Source organism: Geotrypetes seraphini, chromosome 10 (assembly GCF_902459505.1).
Source record: "Geotrypetes seraphini chromosome 10, aGeoSer1.1, whole genome shotgun sequence".
In the NCBI taxonomy this organism is placed as follows: domain Eukaryota; kingdom Metazoa; phylum Chordata; class Amphibia; order Gymnophiona; family Dermophiidae; genus Geotrypetes; species Geotrypetes seraphini.
The window spans coordinates 97,575,395-97,602,457 of record NC_047093.1 but is presented as its reverse complement, the minus strand read 5'-3'; the positions used below and the strand labels follow the sequence as shown (position 1 = coordinate 97,602,457).

Here is a 27,063-nt window from a genome sequence, read left to right as displayed (position 1 = left end):
AACACTCGACCTATCATGGGCCAAGGCGGGAACACATACAGAAGGGAATTCGGAGGCCACGGGAGAGCCAACGCGTCCACCCCCTCCGATCCCTTTTCCTTGCGTCTGCTGAAGAACCGAGGCAACTTCGCATTGTGGGACGAGGCCATGAGATCCATCTCCGGCAACCCCCATCGACGGACTAGCAGGCCGAACGCTCGAGCAGATAACTCCCACTCGCCCGGATCCAGAAGATTTCTGCTGAGAAAGTCCGCTTGCACGTTTTCGTGACCTGCAATGTGCGCCGCCGACAGAAGCGGAACATGCCTCTCCGCCCATCGAAACAAAGTTCTTGCCTCTTCTGCCAACTGCGGACTCCGGGTGCCCCCTTGCCGATTGACATAGGCGACTGCCGTAACACTGTCTGAAAAGATTCTGGTCGGCTTGTCCTGAATCAGTGACTGAAAAGCCAGCAGCGCCAGTCTGACCGCTCTTAACTCCAACAAATTGATGGGCCACTGGGTCTCCTGGAAGGACCACATCCCCTGCACTGACGCTTGCAGGCACTGGGCCCCCCATCCTCGCAGACTGGCATCCGTTGTGACCACCACCCAGTCCGGCGTGGCTAACGGCATGCCCCTCCAAAGATGCAAATCGTGGAGCCACCACTGCATGCTGCGAGCTGCTCGCCGACTCCATTGGAGACGCACATTGTAGTTCAGAGAAGCGGGGGACCAGCGAGAGAGCAGAGACTGTTGTAAGGGCCTCATGTGGCTCCGCGCCCAGGGTACCACCTCCAGAGTCGCCACCATGGAGCCCAGCACCTGAACATAATCCCAAACTCGAGGTCTGGCCGACCCGAGAAGTAGGCGAATCTGAGCCTGCAATTTCTCCCCCCGGTCTCGGGGTAGGAATACCTTCCCCTGAGCCGTGTCGAACCGCACCCCTAGATGCACCAACGACTGCGATGGGGACAGACAACTCTTGGGAAAGTTGACGATCCACCCCAACGACTGGAGGAGAGAGATCACTCGCTGAGTAACCGCCACACTCTCCCGTCTGGACGAGGCGCGGATTAACCAGTCGTCTAAGTAAGGGTGAACCCGAATCCCTTCCTTGCGGAGAAAGGCGGCTACTACCACCATGACCTTGGAAAAGGTGCGGGGAGCCGTTGCCAAGCCAAAGGGCATTGCCCGAAACTGAAAATGTTGGCCTAGAATCGCAAACCGCAGATACCGCTGATGCGGAGGCCAGATTGGAATATGTAGGTACGCTTCCTTGAGATCGAGGGACGTGAGGAACTCTCCCGGCCTTACAGCCGCAATAACTGAGCGCACCGTCTCCATCCGGAAATGGCGAACACTGAGAAATTTGTTGACTCTTTTGAGATCCAGCACCGGCCTGAAAGACCCCCCCTTCTTCGGTACAATGAAGTAAAGGGAATATATACCGCTGCCGACCTCCTCCGGGGGCACCGGTATCACTGCCCCTAGCTCGAGCAGCCCCTGAAGAGTCAATCTGACCGCGTCTCCCTTGGCCGCCCCATTGCACGGGGACACCAAGAAAGAATCTACGACGGGAGAGGCGAACTCTAACTTGTACCCTTCTTGTATAATGTCCAACACCCACTGATCCGACGTGATCGTGGCCCACTCCGCCCGGAACTCCGAAAGCCGGCCCCCTAAGGGCAAGGCGGAGGGAGCCAAGCCCCCGTCATTGTGGAGTGCGAGTGGCTGGGGTACGTGTTGACTGTCCCGAAGAGGGTCTCGTCGTACGAAAGGAACCCCTCTGCTGAAACCTTGGTCTCGAAGCAGAGGACGCACCAGATGCTGATCTGAAGAAAGGCTTACCCGCCCTGGATCTCCGGACATCCCTGAAGCGTGGTCTAGACGATGAGGGCCTCACCGGGGGCCTAGCCCTATCCTCCGGTAAACGTTGAGTTTTGGTATCCCCAAAATCCTTCACCAGCTTATTTAAATCTTCTCCAAACAATAAACCCCCTTTAAAAGGGAGTCTCACCAGCCGAAGCTTAGAAGCTGCATCGGCCGCCCAATGCCGTAGCCATAAGGATCTGCGAGATACCACTGACAGAGACATCTGCTTAGCAGACGCCCTAATAATATCATATAAGGAGTCGGCTAAATAAGCCAAGCCAGACTCCAAATCTGCCAGCTCCGAGGGAACAGAACCCCCAGACTCCATTAAAGTATCTGACATGACCTGCGACCACTGCAGACATGCTCGCGCCGCATAAGAGCTGCAGATTGCGGCCTGCAAGGTAACTGCCGCTACCTCAAAGGACATTTTTAAGGAAGATTCAATCTTCCTATCCTGCGCATCCTTCAATGTCACACCCCCTTCCACCGGTAAGGTAGTCTTTTTAGTTACGGCTGCCACCAAAGCATCCACCCTGGGTAATCTAAACTTATCTAGTTCAGAAGGGTCAACCGGATACAAGAGCCGCATGGCTTTTGTCACTCTTAAACCGGCCTCTGGCGTATCCCATTGCGCCGAGATCAGCTCATGCATGGCCTCATGCACCGGAAAAGACTTGGGGGGTCTCCGTGTACCGGCCATCAGGGGATTACCTGATACCGCAGTATCTGCCTGAGAAATATTCAGCCCCTGTAAAGCTTTCGAAATCAAGGAAGAAAGTTCTTCTCTATGAAACAAACGTAGAGCGGACGGGTCATCCACTTCTTGACCCGGGGGATCCCCTGTATCCCAGTCCAGGACCTCCCCCTCCTCCAAGGATTCCGGAAGAGAAAAAGGGGATCTAGGCAGAATCTCCTCTGCTTCCGCGGTCGCAATCCTGCGCTTCTTTGCTAGCAGCGACCGCCCCGGCGAGCTCACCGTGCCCTCAGCCGGCCTGCCTGTCCCACCAGGCACCACCGCCGACGTCGAGGGCACTGGAAGGGACACATCGACCCCCGGCCCCGGCGGGACGGGCTGCGCACCCTGCAACAAAAATGCCCGGTGCAGCAGCATAACAAATTCTGGAGAAAAAGAACCAAACGGAAGCGCCGCTGACTCGCCCTGAGCCGCACCGGGGAGCGGGGCTGCGACGGCCGCTGGTGCTCCCGACTCCCCCGCCGCCGCTGGACTCCCCACTGCCACGGAAGCGCCCCGCAGCTCCGACTCACCCTCGTGCTCCGGGGACATCTCCCTTGCCTCACTGACCCGGGCAATAGCAAGCTCACAAGCCTGCATGAAGGCATCTTCTGCCGGTGGAGCCTCACACTCGGCCGAGCACAGGCCTGACCGTGTTCTGCGCGCCCCACAGCGCGAACACCGGCGACCTGCCTCCTTTGACATCCTGCGTTCCAGCACGGCGTTTTCTTTTTTTTTTACACGCGGCGAACGCCGCCGACTGCCGACTCCGCCCCCCAACCACCCCTACACGCCGGCACGCGAAACCCAAGCAACGAGGCAGGGAAAACACTCACCACTTCGCTCCCACGATCGCATACGCCAGGACACGGCTGGTAAGTGTACTGAAGGCAAAAATGCAAAAATTGCAAAAGCTCAGCACTAAACAGGAAGTCGACTGGGTTTTTTTTTTTTTTTTTTTTTGTACTGGAATGAAGACAGACGACCCCTGCAGGACCAATCAACCCCTCAATCACCCGGAGGGGAGGGTGGAGCAGGGACCTGGGAGGGCCCAGGTGTAACTCCTAAAGCCGGCACCACTCAGCCAGGCACCCCTGTCCTACTGAAGAGACTGAGTCTCAACAGAGGAAGGCCCCCGAACACCAATATCTCCTGCAGCAGCTAGAATCCAGGAGCTAGTGGGCTAGCTCAGTCCCTGCTGGGAGATAGAGCAAAACTGAATCAACAGAAAGAACACCAGGCTTTAAGGCCAACTGTTAATCAGTTCTCTATCTCCACCTGCTGGTCGATGTGAGCTATACCCACTAGTCTGGATTCATCTGCTGCTTTGCTATGGAACGATCGTTTTGAAGCACATGCTGGGCGTATTGCAGCAGTGGAGCAAAGGGTGTCTAAAAATGAAGATGCAACATTGCAAGATCGCGAAAATGTGATTGCCTTGCAAAATCAAGTGGCAACATTGACAACACGTTTGGATGACCAAGAAAATCGTCAACGCCGCAATAATCTACGAGTTGTGGGGCTACCTAATCTCCGTGTTGATCAAGATCTATACCATTTTTTTCAGATTTGGCTCCCAAAACAACTTGGCCTGGTGACCCCTGTGACTGGTTTTCTATGCGAGCGGGCACACCGCTTAGGCCAACGTATGGAGGATAACAACCCCTCGCGAACAGTAATTGCTAGATATATTAACTGGAAAGACAAAGAACTCATCATGCAAGCCTTTCGGAAACATTGTCGACTTGAATATGAAGGTCAAAAATTACTATTATTTAATGACTACTCCTTACATGTATCCACCCTTCGCAAGGCAATGGTGCCACTATGTTCCACGCTTCATCGTCGGGGAGTGAGGTTCGCACTTGTGTACCCGGCATCTTTACGCATATGGAGAGATGGGAAACCACATACATTCACAGACAAAGTAGCCGCACAACTATTTATAGACTCTATGTCTGAGACTATGATCAATAATACCCCAACGATTTAACTCTACTTGTCATCAGTCGTGCAGTTTTCTTTGAGGTCTCTGTCTGATCAAATCAATTCCAGTTTTGATATTTCAGATTGTGCCAATAAGCTCTTATCTCACTGTACTATGTAATGAAATACATACTTTGTATAGTCTACTAAGTTAAGCACACTAATCTCACATTTTATATTACTGATTAGGTGTGGATTTTGTTAATTGCTTCACATGTGTTATTCTTCTGTGCTCATAGGAGCACCCTTAAAATATTTTAAGATATGCATAATATTATGGTTTACTTCTTTTCTAACCATATATTATGCTGATAATACTGATTTCTTCTTTCTTATTTTAATGCTCTTTCTATTTTTCTTCTTAGACAGGAGTGTCTACCTCACTTTACAAATATATCAGCTATTTTTTCTTGACCAAGGGGATATACTTTATATTTCACCAATGCATATCATATATTATGGCTGACCTATATGTCTTTTCTTTTAATGTGAATGGTCTGAATCATCCCATTAAAAGAAAAAAGATATCTAATTATGTGTTCAACAAACATCCAGATATAATTTTCTTACAAGAAACCCACCTTCCACCCGCTGCTGCCACGAAATTCCAACTAAAGGGATATTCCGCTCATTTATACTCCCCTGCAACTCATCAAAAGAAAAATGGTGTTTCAATATTTCTTAAAGATAAACTCTCTCCCATTATTCATTCAATTAAAACAGACACGGAGGGAAGATGGTGTCTGGTACATGCTGCGTTGCACTCAGTGGATTTTGTTCTTCTTAATATATATGGCCCGGTTAAAGAACACCCGGGTTTTTTTAGAGATATTCAGCTAGCGCTAATTGAATTCGGTTCTTGTTCTCTAATATTGGGAGGGGACTTTAATCAAATCCAAGACTTGTATATTGATAGATCTTCTTCTTGTAAACCTTCCAAATCCAAGTCTTTCACAGCTCTTCAGGCTCTAAATGATGCCTTCTCACTTGTAGATCCTTGGCGATTACTTCACCCGAAAGGAAGAGAATACTCACATTTTTCACCACCACACAATACTTACTCGAGAATTGATTTCTTTCTCATATCCTCTTCTCTCATTCAGGATTTACCAATGCTATTATACATCCAATCTCTCTTACGGATCATGCTGCCATTTCTTTATATATTTCTATCTCGGCTCCACGTAAAAAATCTCCTTCTTGGAGACTGAACAACGCCCTACTTTTAGATGAAGAAACTGTTGAAAAAATTAATTCGTTCACAGTAGAATTTTTTGAAAATAACTCTAAAGACCCTGAAGTTTGTCCTTCCATAGTCTGGGAAGCTTACAAAGCAACCCTTAGAGGTGAATTGATAAAAATTGCCTCTTGGAAAAAAAAAACAGTCCATGATAAAGGAAAAAGAATTAGAAAACTCTATTAAAACATTAGAAATACAACATATGTCTAATCACTTACATGACCAAAATATTCTCCAAAATATCCAAAAACTTAAATATGAATATAATACCTTAGTTTCATGCACAGCCAGACGGGATATCTTCATCTCCAAATCTGGCCATTATATGGGAGATAATCTTATGGGTTGCCCCTTGGCCAGATACCTTAAAATTAAATCCAAAAGATTACATATCACATCTATCCAAAATTCATTAGGACAATTAGTCAAAACCAGATCTTTAATTTCTTCTCAATTTGAAAATTTTTATGCTTCATTATACCAATCTGAATTTGCGGCTTCTGAATCAAATATAGACTCCTTTCTTTCCTCCTTATCTCATCCGACCATATCGGACTCTCTTAAATTGGAACTAGATTCTCCGATAACCATAACAGAAATAGAAGCTGCCATATCTTCCCTACCGACTGGGAAAGCTCCTGGTCCGGACGGTTTCACTAACAAATTTTTTAAACAATTCCGAAACATTTTAGCTCCTCATCTCCTTACATACTATGATTTCTTCCATTCCACTCCAGATAAACAATTTAATTTCACTGAAGCCACCATTGTAGTAATTCCTAAGCCTGACAGAAACGCCACTTTGGTCAAAAACTTCCGTCCTATCTCTCTCCTTAATTTAGATTACAAAATAATGGCAAAATTACTTGCATTAAGACTTACCAAAGTGATTCCACATCTTATACATAAGGATCAAACAGGGTTTATCAAACAAAGATATATAGGAGATAACCTGCGCCTCTTTCACCATATTAATGCTCACGCTAAAACTTTGACAGACCCAATAATAGGCTTAGCTATAGACGCTGAAAAAGCCTTAGATCGAGTGGAGTGGCCTTTTCTTTTCTGTGTCTTGAAATGGTATAACTTTGGCTCATTTTTCACGAAATGGATAGAAACATTATATCACTGTCCCACCGCTCGTATTCTAATTAACAATTCTCTATCCAATAAATTTCCCCTTCACAGAGGCACTAGACAGGGATGTCCTCTCTCACCACTACTGTTCAATTTAGTGTTGGAGCCTCTTCTCTCTGCTATTTGACAAAACCCCTTAATTAACGGTATTCCCTCCTCTGATCGAAACTTTAAATTAGCAGCCTATGCTGATGATGTCTTAATTTTTCTTAGGAACCCTCAATCTTCTCTTCCTCATCTTATAAATATCATCAAACAATACTCCTGATTTTCCGGATATTCTGTCAATTGGGAGAAATCAGAAATCTTTCCTCTGAATAATAACATTCTTCAATCAGATTTGGCTAACTTTCCATTCACATGGTCTAATGAAGCTGTGAAATACTTGGGGATTTTAATACACAAGGTCCTCGCTCAAGATCTTAATATATCTAAAATCAAAAATTTAATTCTTAACACTACATCTCGGTGGTCTCCACTTTATTTGTCTTGGTGGGGTAGGATAGCATCCATCAAAATGACCCTAGCACCTCAAATTAATTACATTCTCTCTATGCTTCCTCTTTTATGCCAGAAATCATTTTTCCATTGGCTAAATAGGAAGCTATCTGAATTTATATGGAACAAGAAAAAACCTCGAATTGCTCTAGCCAAGCTGAAGGCCTCTAAAATTAACGGTGGTCTTAACTTCCCGGATTTCTATCATTATTATATTGCTTCATTAGCTAAATATGGAGCCTACTGGGTTAATGACTCCTTTTCTCAAGACCCTCCTACTTGGTTTGAAATGAAACATAGAAACATAGAAATAGACGGCAGATAAGGGCCCACGGCCCATCTAGTCTGCCCACCTTAATGTCCCTCCCCTACCTTTGCCCTGTGAATAGATCCCATGTGCCGATCCCATTTGGCCTTAAAATCAGGCACGCTGCTGGCCTCAATCACCTGTAGTGGAAGACTATTTCAGCGATCAACCACTCTTTCAGTGAAAAAGAATTTCCTGGTGTCACCTCGTAGTTTCCCGCCCCTGATTTTCAACGGATGCCCTCTTGTTGTCGTGGGACCCTTGAAAAAGAAGATATCTTCCTCCGCCTCGATGTGGCCCGTAAGATACTTGAACGTCTCGATCATGTCCCCCCTCTCTCTGCGCTCCTCGAGCGAGTATAGCTGTAATTTGTCAAGCCGTTTTTCGTATGGTAGATCTTTGAGTCCCGAGACCATCCGGGTGGCCATTCTTTGCACCTGGAGTGTTTTCTATGCAAACCTCTACACATCTCCTGCTTACTAACGATATCAATACCTAGACATTTGAGAAAGTATTCTCTGTTGAATTCAACGCAGCATGCTCTCCATCATTTAGATAATATAGCTGAGATCTCAATTAGTGTAAGCCCACTCATGTCTCTTTGGAATAATCCCAAAATCCAAAACCATGGCAAATCCCTTTCATGGAAACGGTGGCAGCGAGCAGGTATATGGTTTGCTCATCAATTGTCTATTCTCACTACGTCAATTCCTTTTGATATACTCTGCTCCAAATACCTGTTGCCTTCCTCTGCCTATTCACAGTGGATCTCACTTATTGAAGTGCTGTCTTCTGTGCATATACGGTATGACTTCATGTCTTCCAAAAACACTATCTACCATTGGTCTTTATGGTCTCTATCAAAAGGAAAAGCTATATCTTTTTTCTATAATATTCTGAGAGATCATTTATTCACTTTTTCATATCAATCTATGAAACACTGGGATAATATACTCACCATTCCGCTATCTGACATTGATTGGGAACTCTTTTGGTCTTCAACAAACCGCCCACTTCTATCTTCTAGAGTTTCACAATCAATGTTCTTTATTATGTGGAATGCAATATGGACCCCATTTCGCATGTGGAAAGCCAACTTAAAACTTGACTCTATTTGCTGGAACTGCTTGAAAGAGGAGGGAACTCTTGATCATATGTTTTTTCATTGTACTTTAGTCCGCTCTTTTTGGACCCAAATTTGGAATACCATACAATCTATCACTAACTGCTCAGAAGAAATTTCTATGGACATTATAATCCTTCGATCTCAACATCCCTGCTTCGCGCAATCAAAATGTCCTCCTAAACTCATTGATACCATGATTGTGACTGCTCTCATGCACATTCTGAAAAATTGGAAATCATTTTCGTTATTAGATTATATGTTTTGGTGGAACTCACTATGTATGTATCATAGACTTGAATCATATGCATATGAGAGTAAAATCACACTCCGAATCTCCATGAATTTAAAAAGCAAGAAATCACCCTGGTCATTTTTAGATTCATATGTACGCTCTGCTTTGTAGACACTCCTGTCTTCCCTTCCTTTTCTCCACCTTTCCTCTTTCTTTCCTTTCTCTTTTTATTTTTACTCTGTCTTCTTTCATCTTTTATCTTTTTCTCATACAGTCTTCACAAACAACTCCATTACTCTGAGCTTTTCTTAATACTATGGTCCTTTATAATTAATTTTATATTTATAGATCATATATATATATATACAAAACGTTATCTTATTCTTATGTATTTGAATTGCTCCTTGTATTTTTCAAAATACTCAATAAAAATTTATTTAACTTAAAAAAAACCAAAAAAACCTTGTTACCCACTCATATAAACCTCTCGTTGATTCATGGTGCTATGTCCATACTGAGTCCATTCCAATGATGAATTTCTACAGGTTTCACTCCCTCTGCCCAAAGAAAGCGAACTACTGCACGTTGTTCTTCGATGGTGCAATCTTGAAATGGATTGTCCATGTTACTGCATTGTGTGTGTACAAACTATCCAATGGGCAATGTACAAGCACATATATTCCATTTTGCTAGCTGCTCTGGTTATCGCGTAATTTACCAATATCCTTTAATTTTTGATTTGTCATTGTATCTAGAAATTTAAAATGCCAGGCCATGTTTGGACTCCAGCACTGAGTATATGGAGCTGGCATAAACATAGTTGGCTAATTGTGATATTAAGCACTTAACCAGCTATGATGAACCACATAAAGATAGGTTTGCATTTTATGCAGTTATCTTACCCCTCCTTTTACAAAACCGTAGCACGGTTTTTAGCGACGGTCGCGGCGGTAACAGCTCCATAGAAACATGATGGCAGATAAAGGCCAAATGGGCCACCCAGTCTACACATCCACAGTAACTATTATCTCTTCCTCTCTCTAAGAGATCCCACATGCCTATCCCATGCTTTCTTGAATTCAGACACAGTCTCTGTCTCCTCCACCTCTTCCAGGAGACTGTTCCACACATCTACCACCCTTTCTGTAAAAAGTATTTCCTTAGATTACTCCGGAGCCTATCACCTCTTAACTTCATCCTATGCCTTCTCATTCCGGAGCTTCCTTTCAACTGAAAGAGACTTGACTCATGCGCATTTACATCACGTAGGTATTTAAACGTCTCTATCATATCTCCCTTCTTCCGCCTTTCTTCTAAAGTATACAGATTGAGATCTCAAAGTCCAACCCTCACCATGAACATCATAGCTGTTACCGCCGCGACTGGCGATACAAACCACACTATGGTTTTGTAAAGGGGGGGGGGGAGGTTTAGTCAGTTAATTACTTAAAATCAGCACTTAGCCTGCTAAATGTAAATTCCACCCTTGGAATGCCCCCCCCCCCCAAATAGCTTGGGTGCTACCTGGACATATTCAGCAGCACTATTCAGTTAAGTGCCACTGAAAATATCTGGTTAGCCCTGGACAGGTGATTTAAATGGCCAGGACCTCTTTTAGCTCATTTAAATCATTTTAAACTTCAGACCCATAACTTCTATAAAGAGATGGCTAGTGTTAGGTAGCAAAGAATTTGTAAATATTGATAAGTCTAGTAATTTGTGTACATATGTGGATACATACACACATAAAAGACTATTTACCGTTTACACAGTATTTCCATTAAGTAAGCCTCAAGAAGCGATGGCGTGTATTTTGCAGTTAGGCGTTCACATGGGCAGAATTTGGGCAAAGCATGGGCAGGGTGCACATTTACATGTGTAGATTATAAAATAAGCATTTTTAGCTGCAAACTAGGTGTGCATAGGTTGGTTTACACTAGTATACTATAAAGAACAGTAGATGTGTACTTTTTTTTTACAGATTAGGCTTCAAATAGACATTTTCCTAGTATCCAAATCTAGGAACCTCTTTATAGATCTACCCTCTATGTGCCTTGCTATTTACCACTATACATATCAATTCAGATTTTATGTAATAAATGCATACATCGCAACTTTGCCCCTGAAATATCTATATTTGGCATCTCCATACCTTGTGCTGCCTTGACGTCACCTATATAACATAATAACAGTTTATATACCGCAGGACTGTGAAGTTCTATGTGGTTTACAATGATTAAAAGATAGTACAGAATGAGTGAACTTAACAGAGTTAAAAGCTAGTGATTAACAGCTCTAGGGATCAGTTATTGTGCCTATATGGCTATGAAATCTTTAAAAAAGGCCTTTTCCATGTGTAAAACTGGTGTTAAATGAGGAAAAAGCTTTCTAAAATTATCCCCTAATGTACTTATTGTCATGCCTTAAGAGATATCACTCCTATCTCATTTCAGTTTGCCTCATGATCCTAGACCAATGGTCCAAGGCCAAAAAATTACAACCTCACTGACCTGTGTGATGTAAGAACTACTGATCGTCCAGTTTTGATGATGTCAAGGATTAAGTTCCAAAGGAAGCGGCGAGCCTTGGGGTCCATGCCTGTAGTTGGTTCATCCTATAAACATGGCAAAAGAATACATCTTATTCTACTCCTCTAGAAATTAAATTCCATAATTTTTAAACTTAGAATTTTGTTTTACTTTGCATGAAACATGATGAAGCCCTGCAGATGGTTGGGAAGGAGAGGGAGGATAGGGAGAGTTGGGATATGATGGTTAATATAGGTAATTTGATACTTTTGTATTTATTAAGAAATAAGTTATATAACAAATTAATGTATTGCTTTATGTATGAATATATAAACTGAATGTTTTTAATTGCATCAATTTATAATAAAGTAAAAAATAAAAATACATTTCTTCACTCAACATGTAATTAAGTTCTGTAATTCACTGCCAGTGAATGTGGTAAAAGCAGTTAGCTTAGCAGAGTTTAAAAAAAAGGTTTGGACAAGTTCCTAAAAAGTTTCAAGTTTATTAGGTTTTTACCGCATATCAAGGTTATCTAAGCGGTTTTACAATCAGGTACTCAAGCATTTTCCCTATCTGTCCTGGTGGGCTCACAATCTATCTAACGTACCTGGGGCTATGGAGGACTGAGTGACTTGCCCAGGGCACAAGGAGCAGCGCGGGGTTTGAATCCAAAACCCCAGGGTGCTGAGGCTATAGCTCCATCCACTGTGCCACACACCATAAACCACACACTGTACCAAAAACCATTATTAAGATGGACTTGGGAAAATCCACTACTTATTCTTGGGATAAACAGCATAAAATCCATTTTTAAAAAAAATATTTGTTGATTGAGAATGGCAAACGGTCCAGACAAGCCAGTACAACCAACAATGTAACAAGAGCAATATAGGAGATTTTACTCTTTTGGGATCTTGCCAGGTACTTGTGACCTGGATTGACCCCTCTTAGAAATAGGATTCTAGGCTTGATGGACCTTCAGTTTGTCCAATTAAGGTGATGCTTATGTACCTAAGTAGCGAAATCTAATTTCTCACCAGAAAGGTAAAGGATGGAAGAGTTAGGAGTACAATTACATTTAGACTCTTTTAGCCTATTAGGGAAATCTTATTTCTCACCAGAAAGATGAAAGAAGGGTAGCCAATCAGAGCAATGGCAGTGGATAGCTTCCTCTTATTTCCACCACTGTAAGTACCAACTGGTTTGTTTGCATATTTGGTTAACTCCAGCTTCTCTAGAGCCCACTTCACCACCTGAAAAACAAAATAATCCAAGCAGTTGCCATATTTTGTTAGTGTGCTTCAGAACAAGGTTTGCAGAAACTCCCCATGGGAGCCAAATAGTTAGAACAATTGCTACTTTATTACCTGAACAGGTTCCAAAGAAACTACGGTTTTACTTTTGTACGTGTGTGAAGTGTTCGAGAAGAATATAAAGTAAAGTTACCTTGGCAAATATATTTCTTGACTGTTAATATTTACAGACATGAGGAAGAACCTAGTCATAATGTGCGGCAGAGTTAGGTCCAGGGAAGAGTGTGAGGACCTGCAAAGGGACCTGGACAAGCTGGAAGACTGGGCAAACAAATGGCAAATGTGCTTTAACGTGGAAAAATGCAAGGTCATGCATATAGGGAAAAAGAACCCGTTATTCAACTACAAATTGGGAGGGGCATTGTTGGGAGATAGCAGACTAGAGAGAGACTTGGGTGTGCTGGTGGATGCATCACTGAAGCCATCTGCACAGTGCGCAGCAGCCTCAAAAAAAGCCAACAGGATGCTGGGCATCATAAAGAGGGGCATAACAACCAGGACGCGGGAAGTCATCATGCCATTGTATCGAGCGATGGTGCGTCCACATTTGGAATACTGCGTTCAGTATTGGTCGCCGCACCTCAAGAAAGACATGGCGGTACTTGAGAGAGTCCAAAGGAGAGCAACGAAACTGGTAAAAGGGCTGGAACACTGCCCATACGCTGAGAGGTTGGATAGGCTGGGGCTCTTCTCTCTGGAATAAAGGAGGCTCAGGGGAGATATGATAGAGACCTTCAAGATCATGAGGGGCATAGAGAGGGTGGATAGGGACAGATTCTTCAGACTGAGGGGGACAACAGGTATGAGGGGGCATTCGGAGAAACTGAAGGGAGATAGGTTCAAAACAAATGCAAGGAAGTTTTTCTTCACCCAAAGGGTCGTGAACATTTGGAATGCGCTACCGGAGGAAGTGATCAGGCAGAGTACGGTACATGGATTCAAACAGGGATTGGATGGATTCCTGAGGGATAAAGGGATCGTGGGATACTGAGAGAGGTGCTGGGATGTAACACAAGTATAGAAAGCTAACCAGGTAATAAGTATAGAAAGCCAACCAGGTCGTGCATGGGAAAGACCAGAGGGTGAGGACTTTGATGGGAAGATAGGACTTTAATGAGAAATCAAGGTGGAAAGGGGCCCCTTCTGGTGATTCAGACAGGTCGTGACCTGTTTGGGCCGCCGCGGGAGCGGACTGCTGGGCAGGATGGACCTATGGTCTGACCCGGCGGAGGCACTGCTTATGTTCTTATAATTTACATTAAGCTAGTCCAATAAAAAAGGTATTAATTTTTCCCTTTAAGATTTATTTTATTTCTACATATTACTTTGAAGAATTAACTAACACGGCTACCACACCATTTCACTCAAGATCGAACATATGGCCGCATGAAAAGGCAAATGAGCAAACTTTTAGAAAAGAAGCCAAACTGAACACTCACCTTTATTTTCTGTTTTCTGATCTAAGGAAGATGGGGTTACCTTCAAAAGCTAATCATAAACTACATTAAGTTAGTCCAATAAAAAAGGTATTTTTTTTCCTTTATGTTTTTGGGATTTTTAAAAAAAAATTATTCTTTATTGGTTGCCAAATTTACATTACCAAAACTTGGTGACAACCAAGAAATTCCTGAAATAACCAAAATACATAGAAAATGAATAATCATTTTTCGCCCACAACATAAAGGCAATATGATCCAAAAATTAGGGAAAAAATATCTCATTTAATCTATATAAGGACATTGCAAGGTCGTCCCGAGACCCTTTCCCAGCCAGTCAACAGCGAACGTGTGGAATTTACACTTTGACATTAATTTCTTCCCTAGCCATTAGAAATTCTTCAAGCTGCTTAGGGTCAAAAAACTGAAATTGTTTGCCTTCATAAACAATATAACAATTACAAGGAAAACACAAAATTTGCAGAAATAGCCCGAACTCTAGTTGTAAGGGCCAGGAAGGCTTTTTGCCTTATCTGTGCATCTCTTGCCAAATACTCTTATTTTAGACTAGTGGTTCCCAACCCTGTCCAGGGGACCCCCAGCCAGTCGGGTTGTCAAGATATCCCTAATGAATATGCATGAGAGAGATTTGCATACCTGTCAGTTCCATTATATGCAAATCTTTCTCATACATATTCATTAGGGATATTTTAAAAACCCGACTGGTTGGGGATTCCCCATGACAGGGTTGGGAACCACTGTTTTAGACCCTAGGAACTGGGAGTCCAAATGTCTAAAGGGAAACTTCAGTACAGTACTGTTGTCTAGTTCAAAGGCAAAGGAAACCAGTAATGTAGTTCTAAGAGTAACCACTTCCAAAGAGGATTCCAAAATGGCAGTGAGTCCTAAAGCTTCTTCTCTCCCATCTCAGGGATAACCTAACTCCTCTGACCTTGAAGGTATTCAGCTTGCGTAATAGGAGGGAGTGCCTCCAATGGCATCCCCAGGACTTCCACCAAGAATTTCTTAAACATATCCATAGCTGGATATGGAGATTTAGGAAAATTTAAGTCTTAAATTAAATCGGCTCGATTGATTTTCAAGGTACCCTTAAGCGTTTTGCAATATAATTTCTATCTTTAACTAACGAGGATTCACAAGTCTCCACAGCCCTTAAAGAGTCCATTTCTTGTCGATGTTGAGTAGCAATCTGTGCATGAACTACCACTGCATCAGAAATATTTTTCAAATTAACAGTATTTTGTCTTACTTCTTTTAATAGAGAAGACTGCATGACATTAATGGCATCCCACAGTGATTCTAGAGTCACAACGGCTGGTCTTAACATCTCTTGCTTCTCTGAAACCAAAGATACCCGGGTCTTAGCTTTCATAAGATTACTCACTGTTCCTGACCCAAGGTTTTGGAAGCAGCTTGTATCAGTTGTTCTTCTTCCTCTGGAGTAAACTCTAAACTCCTAGCAGTCCGCCCCCACCCCCTCCTTGCTCGCAGGGGCTATCATCCTGTATGGGTTCCTCTACGGAATGCTGGTCTGCTGGTGAACTTTCACCCAGGTGCGGAGGAGCCCCGTTCAAACTGCTGCCTGAAGCTAAAGTCCTGGACACGACTGAAGGAGAAGAGGTCACCGGTCCCACTGGAGCTTGGAAGTAGTCAAGAGTAGACTCATTCCTGGAGTGCATGGTGCCACCGGGGGAGGCTCCTGTGCTTTTCCTCTCCTCTTCCCCATCGAAAAAATGAAAGGGAAGCAAGGTATAGTAGGCTAAACTTGAACAAAACACCGAGCGCTGCTCATATTCCCTTGCAATACAGCTTTTCAGCGTGCCTCTACAGAGCAACCTTTCAGCACGTCCTTTCACCACCACACCATTTTGGATCTCTTTGAGCAGCCTTTATGTTTTTGTTTTATTTTTACACCTTACCTACAGACATGCAAAAAGTGTTAAAGTCTTCCACACTCCTTTGCTATTTCTTGATGCTGAAGGCCAAAGGAAAACATGTTATACAAACTTCATAACAATGATGATTGTGAAAAACTTTTTAGTGAGATTTATACCAAGTTTTTCTGCTGGAGCCTGTAGCAGTGAACAGATGAATATATCTGTACACTCTGCAAACTTACTTGAAACCTTTGCTTCTTACCCTCTCCTCATCTTTCCATGGAATCCCACGCAGACGGGTATAAAGCTCCAGGTGTTCTTTGGCAGTTAGTTCATCAAACAGTGCATCAAACTGTGGACAATAGCCAATACTCTGCTGGACCTGCAGAAGCTCCTTCAGGATGCTGTGGTAAAATATGATCTGGCTTTAGCGCCACCTGTGGACACTCAGTCTCTAGTCATGCTATTTAGCCATGATTTTACACAGTCACTCAATAACTCATCCAAAGGGCAACTCTATAACCAAGTACAGCACAGTTACTTACCGTAACAGGTGTTATCCAGGGACAGCAGGCAGATATTCTTGACTGATGGGTGACGGCACCGACGGAGCCCCGGTACGGACAATTTTAGAGTGATTGCACTCTAAGAACTTTTTAGAAAGTTCTAGCTCGGCCGCACCGCGCACGCGCGAGTGCCTTCCCGCCCGACAGAGGCGCGCGGTCCCTCAGTTAGTATAAGCCAGCTAAGAAGCCAACCCGGGGAGGTGGGTGGGACGCAAGAATATCTGCCTGCTGTCCCTGGATAACACCTGTTACGGTAAGTAACTGTGCTTTATCCCAGGACAAGCAGGCAGCTATTCTTGACTGATGGGTGACCTCTAAGCTAACAAAAAGAGGGATGGAGGGAAGGTTGGCCATTAAGAAAACAAATTTTGTAATACAGATTGGCCGAAGTGACCATCCCTTCTGGAGAATGCATCCAGACAATAATGAGATGTAAAAGTGTGAACTGAGGACCAAGTAGCAGCTTTGCAGATTTCCTCAATAGGAGTGGAACGGAGGAAAGCTACAGATGTTGCCATTGCTCTGACTCGATGGGCCGTGACAGAACCTTCCAGTGTCAGTCCGGTCTGAGCATAACAAAAAGAAATGCATGCTGCTAGCCAATTAGACAACGTGCGTTTAGAAACAGGACGTCCCAATTTGTTCGGATCAAAGGACAGAAAAAGTTGGGGAACTGATCTGTGAGGTTTCGTACGCTGCAGATAGTAAGCCAGAGCCCTTTTACAATCCAAAGTATGCAGAGCTTGTTCCCCAGAATGAGAATGAGGTTTTGGAAAAAAAACCGGTAGGACAATGGATTGGTTGAGATGGAATTCAGAGACAACCTTAGGGAGAAACTTTGGATGTGTACGCAGAACCACCTTGTCATGATGAAAGACCGTAAAAGGTGGATCTGCAACCAGTGCATGAAGCTCACTGACTCTCCTGGCAGAGGTAAGAGCAATAAGGAAAAGTACCTTCCAAGTGAGAAATTTGAAAGGAGAAGTAGCTAAAGGTTCAAATGGAGGCTTCATTAAAGCTGAAAGAACCACATTGAGATCCCAGATAACCGGAGGGGCTTTAAGAGGTGGTTTCACATTGAAAAGCCCACGCATGAACCTGGATACCAGGGGATGAGCTGAAAGAAGTTTTCCATGGACTGGCTCATGAAAGGCTGCAATGGCACTGAGGTGGACCCTGATGGAAGAGGACTTCAGGCCAGAATCAGACAAAGAAAGAAGATAATCCAACAACGTCTCCACCGCTAGGGAAGTGGGATCAAGATGATGAAGAAGACACCAGGAAGAAAACCTCGTCCACTTTTGATGGTAACATTGAAGAGTGGCTGGTTTCCTGGAGGCATCCAGAATGGAACGAACGGGCTGAGATAAAAGAGTATCAGTCGAATTCAGCCCGAGAGATACCAAGCCATCAGGTATAGAGACTGGAGGTTGGGATGCAGAAGGGTTCCCTGCTGTTGCGTAAGCAGCGAAGGAAACAGAGGAAGAAGAAAAGGTTCCCTGGAACTGAGTTGAAGTAGAAGGGAGAACCAATGTTGCCTGGGCCACCTCGGAGCAATCAGAATCATGGTGGCTCGTTCCCTCTTGAGCTTGAACAAGGTTCTCAACATGAGAGGTAGAGGAGGGAAGGCGTACAGGAACAGATTCGACCAGTCGAGGAGAAAAGCATCTGCTGTTAGACGGTGTGGAGAGTAAAGTCTGGAGCAGAATAGGGGCAGCTGATGATTGTGAGGAGCTGCGAAGAGGTCTATCTGAGGAGTGCCCCATTGATTGAAGATAGAGTGCAGAGTTACGGGATCGAGTGTCCACTCGTGAGGTTGGAGAATTCTGCTGAGTTTGTCTGCTAAGGAATTCTGTTTCCCTTGAATGTATATAGCTTTCAGGAAGAGATGATGATCTATGGCCCAAGTCCAGATCTTCTGGGCTTCCTGGCATAAAAGGCGAGAGCCTGTCCCACCCTGTTTGTTGATGTAGTACATCGCAACCTGATTGTCTGTGCACAACAGAAGGACCTGAGGAAAGAGAAGGTGTTGGAAGGCCTTGAGGGCGTAAAACATCGCTCTGAGTTCCAGGAAATTGATTTGATGTTTCCTCTCCTGGGCTGACCAAAGACCTTGAGTCTGGAACTCGTTCAAGTGAGCTCCCCATGCATACAGGGAGGCGTCGGTGGTGATGACTAGTTGATGAGGAGGCTGATGGAACAGAAGACCTCTGGATAGATTTGAGGATACCAACCACCATTGCAGAGACTGACGAAGAGATGATGTCACAGATATGTGTCGTGAGCAAGGGTCCGATGCTTGGGACCACTGGGTCGCAAGGGTCCATTGAGGAGTGCGCAGGTGAAGACGGGCATGAGGTGTGACATGAACTGTGGATGCCATATGTCCCAAGAGAACCATCATTTGCCTTGCTGAGATGGACGGCAGAGGAAGTACCTGGTGACATAGAGACTGAAGGGTCTGAAGACGATTGGATGGCAGGAAAGCTCTCATGAGGAGTGTATCTAGGATCGCTCCAATGAATTGAAGTCTCTGAGTGGGAATGATATGGGATTTGGGTAGATTGATCTCGAATCCCAGAAGTTGTAGAAACTGGATGGTTTGGTTGGTGGCCAAAAGGACCGCTTGGGCAGAAGTGTCTTTGATCAACCAATCGTCCAGGTAAGGAAATACATGCAGGTGGTGAGAGCGTAGAAAAGCCGCCACCACAATGAGACATTTGGTGAATACCCTTGGAGATGAGGCAAGACCGAAGGGTAGCACCTTGTACTGGTAATGACAATGATTGATCATGAATCGGAGATATGGTCTTGAGGTTACATTGATCGGTATGTGAGTGTAAGCCTCTTTGAGATCGAGGGAGCATAGCCAGTCGTTTTGATTTAGAAGGGGATAAAGGATGGCTAAAGAAAGCATCTTGAATTTTTCTTTTACGAGATGAATGTTGAGATCGCGAAGATCCAGGATGGGTCTGAGATCTCCTGTCTTTTTGGGAACTAGAAAGTAGCGGGAGTAGAATCCCTGCCCCTTTTGATCTAGAGGAACTTCCTCTATAGCGTTCAGAAGGAGGAGGGATTGGACCTCCTGAATAAGGAGGGCTGATTGAGGACTGTTCAAAGCAGACTCTTTTGGCAGGCTTTGAGGTGGGAGAGTCTGAAAGTTGAGAGAGTAGCCGTGGCGGATGATGTTGAGGACCCATTGGTCCGAAGTGATTACTTCCCACCGGCTGAGGAACAGAGAAAGTCGACCTCCTATTGGTTGAGGCAGGAGAGCAGGAATAGGGATACTGGCTATACTGCGGAGAATGAAGTCAAAAGGGCTGTGACTTTTGCTGAGGAGGTTGTTTTACAGCTTGTTGCTGTTGCTGTTGTCTGGGAGGCTGACGTTGCTGTTGTCTCTGACGCCTAGGTTGTTGAGCAGTGGTAGGCAATGGACGGGCTGTGAAACGGCGTTGATAGGCCGATTGCTGCCTGTATGGTCTTGGCGGAGGAGGCTTCTTTTTATTTTTGAGCAGGGTATCCCAGCGCGTCTCATGAGCAGAGAGCTTTTGTGTGGTTGAGTCCATGGAATCCCCAAAGAGCTCATCCCCTAGACATGGGGCATTGGCTAACCGATCTTGATGGTTAACATCAAGCTCGGATACCCGAAGCCAGGCCAAACGACGCATAGCTACTGACATTGCTGTCGCTCTGGATGTAAGTTCAAAAGTGTCATATATGGATCTCACCATAAACTTACGCAATTGGAGAAGAGACGACAAGCATGTGTGAAAAGCGGAATGCTTTCGTGAAGGAAGATATTTCTCGAAAGAAGCCATGGTGGTAAGGAGATGCTTTAAATAAAAAGAAAAATGAAAAGCATAATTACTAGCCCTGTTAGCTAACATAGCATTTTGGTAGAGCCTCTTACCAAATTTATCCATGGCCCTTCCTTCTCTGCCAGGAGGGACAGATGCATATACACTGGCTCCTGAAGTCTTTTTAAGGGTGGATTCGACAAATAAGGATTCATGTGGTAGTTGAGGTTTGTCGAACCCAGGAATGGGAATTACCTTATATAGAGAATCCAGTTTACGTGGGGCCCCTGGGACAGTTAAAGGAGTCTCTAAATTCTTATAGAAAGTTTCCCTCAGGATGTCATGAAGGGGAAGTTTCAAAAATTCCTTTGGAGGCTGATCAAAATCAAGGGCATCCAAAAAAGCTTTAGACTTTTTGGATTCAGCCTCCAAAGGAATGGACAAGGACTCACACATCTCTTTCAAAAAACTAGAGAAAGAGGAAGTGGCCTGTTTGGAGGATGGGTCAGGGACAGCCGAATCCTCCTCCTCTGAGGAACATTCTCCTTCAGAAAGAAAGGGTTCCTCTGAGTCTCCCCACAGATCAGGGTCCCTTACATGGGAAGAATGGTCCCGAGACTCAGGTGTCGACGTTTGCATGTGTCGGGTTTTGCGTATCGACTTACCCGACCTCATCGATACCGTGTCCGGAGAAGTTATCGGACGCACCGGTGCCGAAGTCTGCACCGATTGATGGTGAGCTCTCGGCTCCGGTGCAAGGACTGGCATCGATACCGATGAGGTTAGGTGAAGCGGTACCGAAACAGTGGAAGTGGTTAAAACGGGTTCCACAATCGGTACCGATACAGGTTGTTCAACTACCGGTACCGATGGCTCGGTGCGAACTGGCACCGGAAGGTTCGGTGTCATGATAGCAGGAAGGAGTCGTTCTAATTGTTCCTTCAGCTGCACCTGAAGGATGGCCGTAATGCGGTCATCGAGGGATGGCACCGGTACCGCTTTTTTCTTCTGCGGTACCTGCGGTGCCGCTCGACGCCCCGGAGATGAGGAGCCCGATGTCGAGGGACTCACCTCTATAGGGGCGGAGCGCTTCCGCTGGCGTCGAACCGGCGGCAGGATTGGGCTCACTGCACTCGAGGCCGGAAGACGTTCCAGCGGGGAAGGCTTCTTAGCCGGCTTACCTGACTGTTGGGATGCCGGTGTGGAATCACGCGGCGTCGAAGACGAGGGTGCCGACTGAATCGGTGCCGAAGCCGGAGTCGAAGGAACGGGGTCGGACATCTCGGCACCGAACAACAATCGCTGTTGAATTAAGCGATTTTTTAAAGTTCGTTTTTTCAAAGTAGCACAGCGGGTGCAAGAGGAGGCCTGATGCTCAGGACCCAAACACTGTAAACACCAGTTGTGTGGGTCCGTGAGAGATATAGGCCTAGCACACCGCTGGCACTTTTTAAAACCCGGTTGAGGGGGCATGAAAGGAAAAACGGCTTCCGCCAAATCGAAGGCCGAGGCTTCGATGGTGGCAGAAGGCCCCGCCGGGGAAAACCGAAATTGAAGGAAAAATTTGAAAGATTTTTTTTTTTTTTTTTTTTTTTTTAACAAAATAAAAGAAAGAAAAAAGGCAAATAGCCAAACGTTTACGCGAGCGGGAAGGCAAGTTAGGAAAAAATTTTCAACAGCCGTTGAAAACGCGTCTTCTTAGCTCCGCGGAAACTAAGAAACTGAGGGACCGCGCGCCTCTGTCGGGCGGGAAGGCACTCGCGCGTGCGCGGTGCGGCCGAGCTAGAACTTTCTAAAAAGTTCTTAGAGTGCAATCACTCTAAAATTGTCCGTACCGGGGCTCCGTCGGTGCCGTCACCCATCAGTCAAGAATAGCTGCCTGCTTGTCCTGGGATAACTGTATTTACACACCACTTACACTTGTAAAGTACAGAATACTATCACTTTCATGGGTAAGTCTACACTTATGAGTGAAAGTGGCAGAACATGACTAAGCACTATTCTGAAAGGGCATATATAACTTGCATATAGTATGTAAATATAAGAGGGGGCATATACAGAGATGAAGTGTGGGTGAATCCGTTACAGAATATTGTAAGTTATGCACATCCTTGCTGCATTTTTGCAACTGCAATTAACCAAGTCTATGGCCGATGTAACTGTGGGCATGTAAATGTTAGGTGGTGCCAATGCCAGGTTATGCTAATATTCGACAACAGAATTTGGGCACCTAGATGCCATTATAAATTAGGATCTCATCATGTAGCATCATGATGCCTAATAGGGGCAACCAATTATAGAATTGCTCCTTATTAATTTCAAGACAAAAACATCTTCATCCAAAGCAATGTCTAAAAATTCACCCATGTCCATTAATACAAGTTTTCCATTCAAAGTTGCAATTTCATTTAACCTACTCTTTTCCAACCTCCAATAATGCACTCAGGGCTAGATTCACTAAGAAAACCGATTGTGTACCGATCGGTTTGCGACCCCTTTGCAACCCGCTTTCCCTCCGACCAGATTCACTAACCTTTCCTCCGATCCAATTCTGATCCGTGCATGCAAATGAGGGGAAACGGTATGCAAAATAGGCAGGGACGCGATTCACTAAGCAAATCTGGGACTGGGACTGACTGGGCTGGCCGATCAACTGAAGAAGCGACTGCTGGGATCTGTGCACTGGGGACCAGTTGCACAGGAAGGAGTCTAAGGTCCTGATTGGCTCAGGTGCCTCAGGCTCCTCCCTTGGGAGGGGTCTGAGGCACCTGAGCCAATCAGGGACTTCCTTAGAGCTGAGCCTAAGGAAGTCCCTGATTGGCTCAGATGCCACAGGCCCCTCCCAAGGGAGGAGCCTGAGACACCTGAGGCAATCAGGGCCTAGGCTCCTCCCTGTACATCACATGATGCACCGGGGCGGGGCCTAAGGCCCACTTTCGCGTTGCATCGGGAGGAGGAGCAGGTGCAGGAGGACTTTGCGGTTCCTTCTGCTCCCGAAGACAGCACTGGAGGCCTAAGGAGCATGAGGGACTGAGCACCCCTCCTGCTCACAACTTTAAGGTACAAGAGGAGGTGTGCTGGGCCGGTCGGAGTGTGTGTATGCTTGTGTGCGCTGGGCTGGGCGCACATAGTGAGGGCGGATGTTCAGCACGGGGGCGCTTTGTCGGGTAGAGGGAGGCTTTTATTTTCATTTTTTTTATAGGCCTAACATTTTGCAGCCCATTAAAAAAAAACAAAAAAAAGCCGGCAGAAGCCCTGAAAGCAGTGACAGGAGGCTGCTTCTCCTGTTACTACTGTCAGCTAGTGCTACCTGATTCAGGAAAAAAAATTTCGATTTGATTCAGCCTTTTGAACTGATTTTTCGATTCGATTTTCCTGCCCAATTGGGTGTTTTTTTCAAACTACCTGGTGGGTTTATTTTATAGCCTCTTCACCCCTTTTATAGCCACTTCACCCCTTTGCCTTCTCCTAACTACACTGGCGCTGTGGTGTAAACAAAATAAACAAACAAAAAAGACTTTTCCTCTCTCTGTTAAATACTAGCTCACGTTTGAGGTCTAACACCAGCCCTGGCAGGATACACGTTTCAAATCCGACATATTGTAATCTCAAAACAGAAATTAAAATTATTTTTCTACCTTTTGTTGTCTGGTCATTATTCAAATCTTGTTAGTCCCAGGCTCTGGTTGTTTTGCTGATAACTCGCTTGCCAGGGTCTCCTGCCCATTTGCCATTTTCTTCTTTCTCCGTGCTAATCATCCATCTTCTATCTCTGTTCTCCCCTTCCCTCCCCCGGAGGTCTGGCATCTTTCCTTTTTTTCATCTCCATCCACAGATCCACCTTTTCTCAACTACACTTTCATCCTCCTTCCCCACCACCCCAGGGTCCATCTCTCTCTTTCTTTTCCCAAGTACCCTCATATTCAGTATCTCTATCCCCCCCTCCACACCATCCCTTGGGTCCAACTTCTCTCCCTTTCTGTTCCTTCCCTCCCTAAATCCCATTGTCCACCATCTCTCTCCCTCTCCTCTGTTTTTAGACCCATTATTTTTTCACCCCAAAGTCTGGCATATGAACATCTCTTTGACCCCCCCTTCCCTCCCTCTGTGTACTTCTACACCAGGGTCCCACTCCCCTGAAGGTATGTCCCCCCCTGAAGGCCTGCACCCCACTCTGAAGGCCTGTCCCAGCACCCCCGAAGGACTGCACTCTGCCAAAGGACTGCACCCCCTCCCCCCCGGAAGGCCTGCGTGTTCCCCCTGACCTCCCGCACATCCATTTACCTCATTTCAGTAGCCTGCAGAGAGGATCGCTTGTGTTAGCGATCTCTGCAAGCTGCTATAGGCTTTGGGAACTGTCTGCCACGGTCCCACCCCTCCTCTGATGTCAGAGGCAGGATCACGGCAGAGGAAACAGCTCCAAAGGCCTATAGCAGCTTGCAGAGATCGCTAGCGCAAATGATCCTCTCTTTGTTGGGGGGGGGGGGTTTGGCAGGAAGACCCACAAAGTCCTCCTGCTCCTCCTCCTGACGCAAGCGAATGTGGCCTTAGGCCCCGCCCCAGTGCATCATGTGATGCACAGGAAGGAGTCTAAGGCCCTGATTGGCTCAGGTGCCTCTCTGCAGGCTGCTGAAATGAAGTAAATAGATGTGCAGGAAGCCAGGTGGGAAGCCGGACACCAGCAGGAGACCAGGGAGAAAGCCGGACACCAGCATTTCTCTACTGACCCTCTCCCCTAGCCCTCTAAAGCAAGAGCGGCAACGGCTGGCCAGCAAGAGGCAGTGCTGCAGCTCCTGCTTTAGGGGTTGAGGGGGGAGGGTCAGTCACCGAATCGGGAGACTGATTTTTTTTTTGTTTTAAATCGATTCGAATCGATTCACCCGAAGTGAATTGGTGAACCGATTCGAATCGTGAATCGGGCAGCACTACTGTCAGGGCTCTCCCCATTCAATCCAATCCGTGCAGTCGGTTGGGGGTGTGCGTCCGATCATCCCCATTTGCATGAAGATGGTTGGTGAATCGGTCGGCCTGCCTCCAATCACACATGGATCGGACACGGATTGGAAAGTTAGTGAATCTAGGCCTCAGGCTTTGTTGCATCCCACCACATACCTGTGTCCATTGATGAATGCTTCCCCTCCTGTGGTGCTCTCATCACCTGTTAGCATCTTAAAGCTTGTGGTTTTCCCAGCTCCATTCACTCCAAGAAGACCAAAGCATTCTCCTGGCCTCACACCTGCACACAGACGATCCACAGCCAAGATACGACCCATTTTGCGAGATTTGTACACCTTATGTGACAGGAATACATCATAAGTATTTTTTATTGCAATCTAAGCTAATTAGTTATTTTTTTACCAGTTGTTTTTTTTCCATTGTACTTATAAGTAAACCTATGAAGCCATATATATCATAGTATTTTAGAAAGAACACAATGAGTAATTTAATTGATGCTACACACATTATACTCCTCATTCTTAGCATCTAAATGTGTACGACGAGTGAGGTGATTAAATTTGCGGACGATATGAAGTTATTCAGAGTAGTGAAGACACAGGGGGATTGCGATGATCTGCAATGTGACATAATTAAGCTCGAGGAATGGGCATCAACCTGGCAGATGAGGTTCAATGTGGATAAATGTAAAGTGATGCATGTAGGTATCAAAAATCCCATGCACGAATACAAGATGTCCGGGACGGTACTTGGGGAGACCACCCAGGAAAGAGACTTGGGAGTTCTGATCGACAAATCGATGAAGCTGTCCATGCAATGTGCGGTGAAAAGGGCGAACAGAATGCTAGGAATGATAAAGAAGGGGATCACGAACAGATCAGAGAAGGTTATCATGCTGCTGTACCGGGCTATGGTGCGCCCTCACCTGGAGTGCTGTGTCCCGCACTGGTCGCCGTACATGAAGAAGGACACGGTACTACTCAAAAGGGTCCAGAGAAGAGTGACTAAGATGGTTAAAGGGCTAGAGGAGTTGCCGTACAGAGAAAGATTAGAGAAACTGGGCATCTTCTCTCTTGAACAGAGGAGATTGAAAGGGGACATGATCAAAACATTCAAGGTACCGAAGGGAATAGACTTTGTAGATAAGGACAGGTTGTTCACCCTCTCCAAGGTAGGAAGAATGAGAGGGCACTCTCTAAAATTGAAAGGGGATAGATTCCATATGAACATAAGGAAGTTCTTCTTCATCCAGAGAGTGGTAGAAAACTGGAACCATTTCCCCCATTGCTTCGTAGTTTCCTTTCCTGAAGTTGAAAGTTGTCGCTATGGTTCTCTTTCCTTTTGGTATTCCTACATCAACCTTGAACTTGATAATGTTATGATCGCTGTTTCCCAACGGTCCCACTACCTCTACTTCCTTTGCAGGTCCCCTTAACCCATTTAGGATTAGA

The 27,063-nt window shown here is 45.3% G+C and overlaps 1 protein-coding gene across 6 annotated transcripts in view; it reads right to left on the bottom strand.

Annotated features, from left to right (window-relative positions):
- The window catches only part of ABCA2 (ATP binding cassette subfamily A member 2), a 602,913-nt gene that overhangs the window by 45,731 nt on the left and 530,119 nt on the right, over positions 1–27,063 (bottom strand). For 5 of the 6 annotated variants that reach the window (XM_033959792.1, XM_033959793.1, XM_033959794.1 and 2 more), the window contains 4 exons: positions 25,769–25,947; positions 16,556–16,697; positions 12,765–12,899; positions 11,626–11,729 (listed from right to left, as the gene is read on the bottom strand). In XM_033959792.1, the coding sequence (XP_033815683.1) occupies positions 11,626–11,729; positions 12,765–12,899; positions 16,556–16,697; positions 25,769–25,947 (560 nt within the window). Of the gene's footprint in view, positions 1–11,625; positions 11,730–12,764; positions 12,900–16,535; positions 16,698–25,768; positions 25,948–27,063 lie in introns of those variants that run through there. The other variant, XM_033959797.1, reaches the window with a different exon arrangement.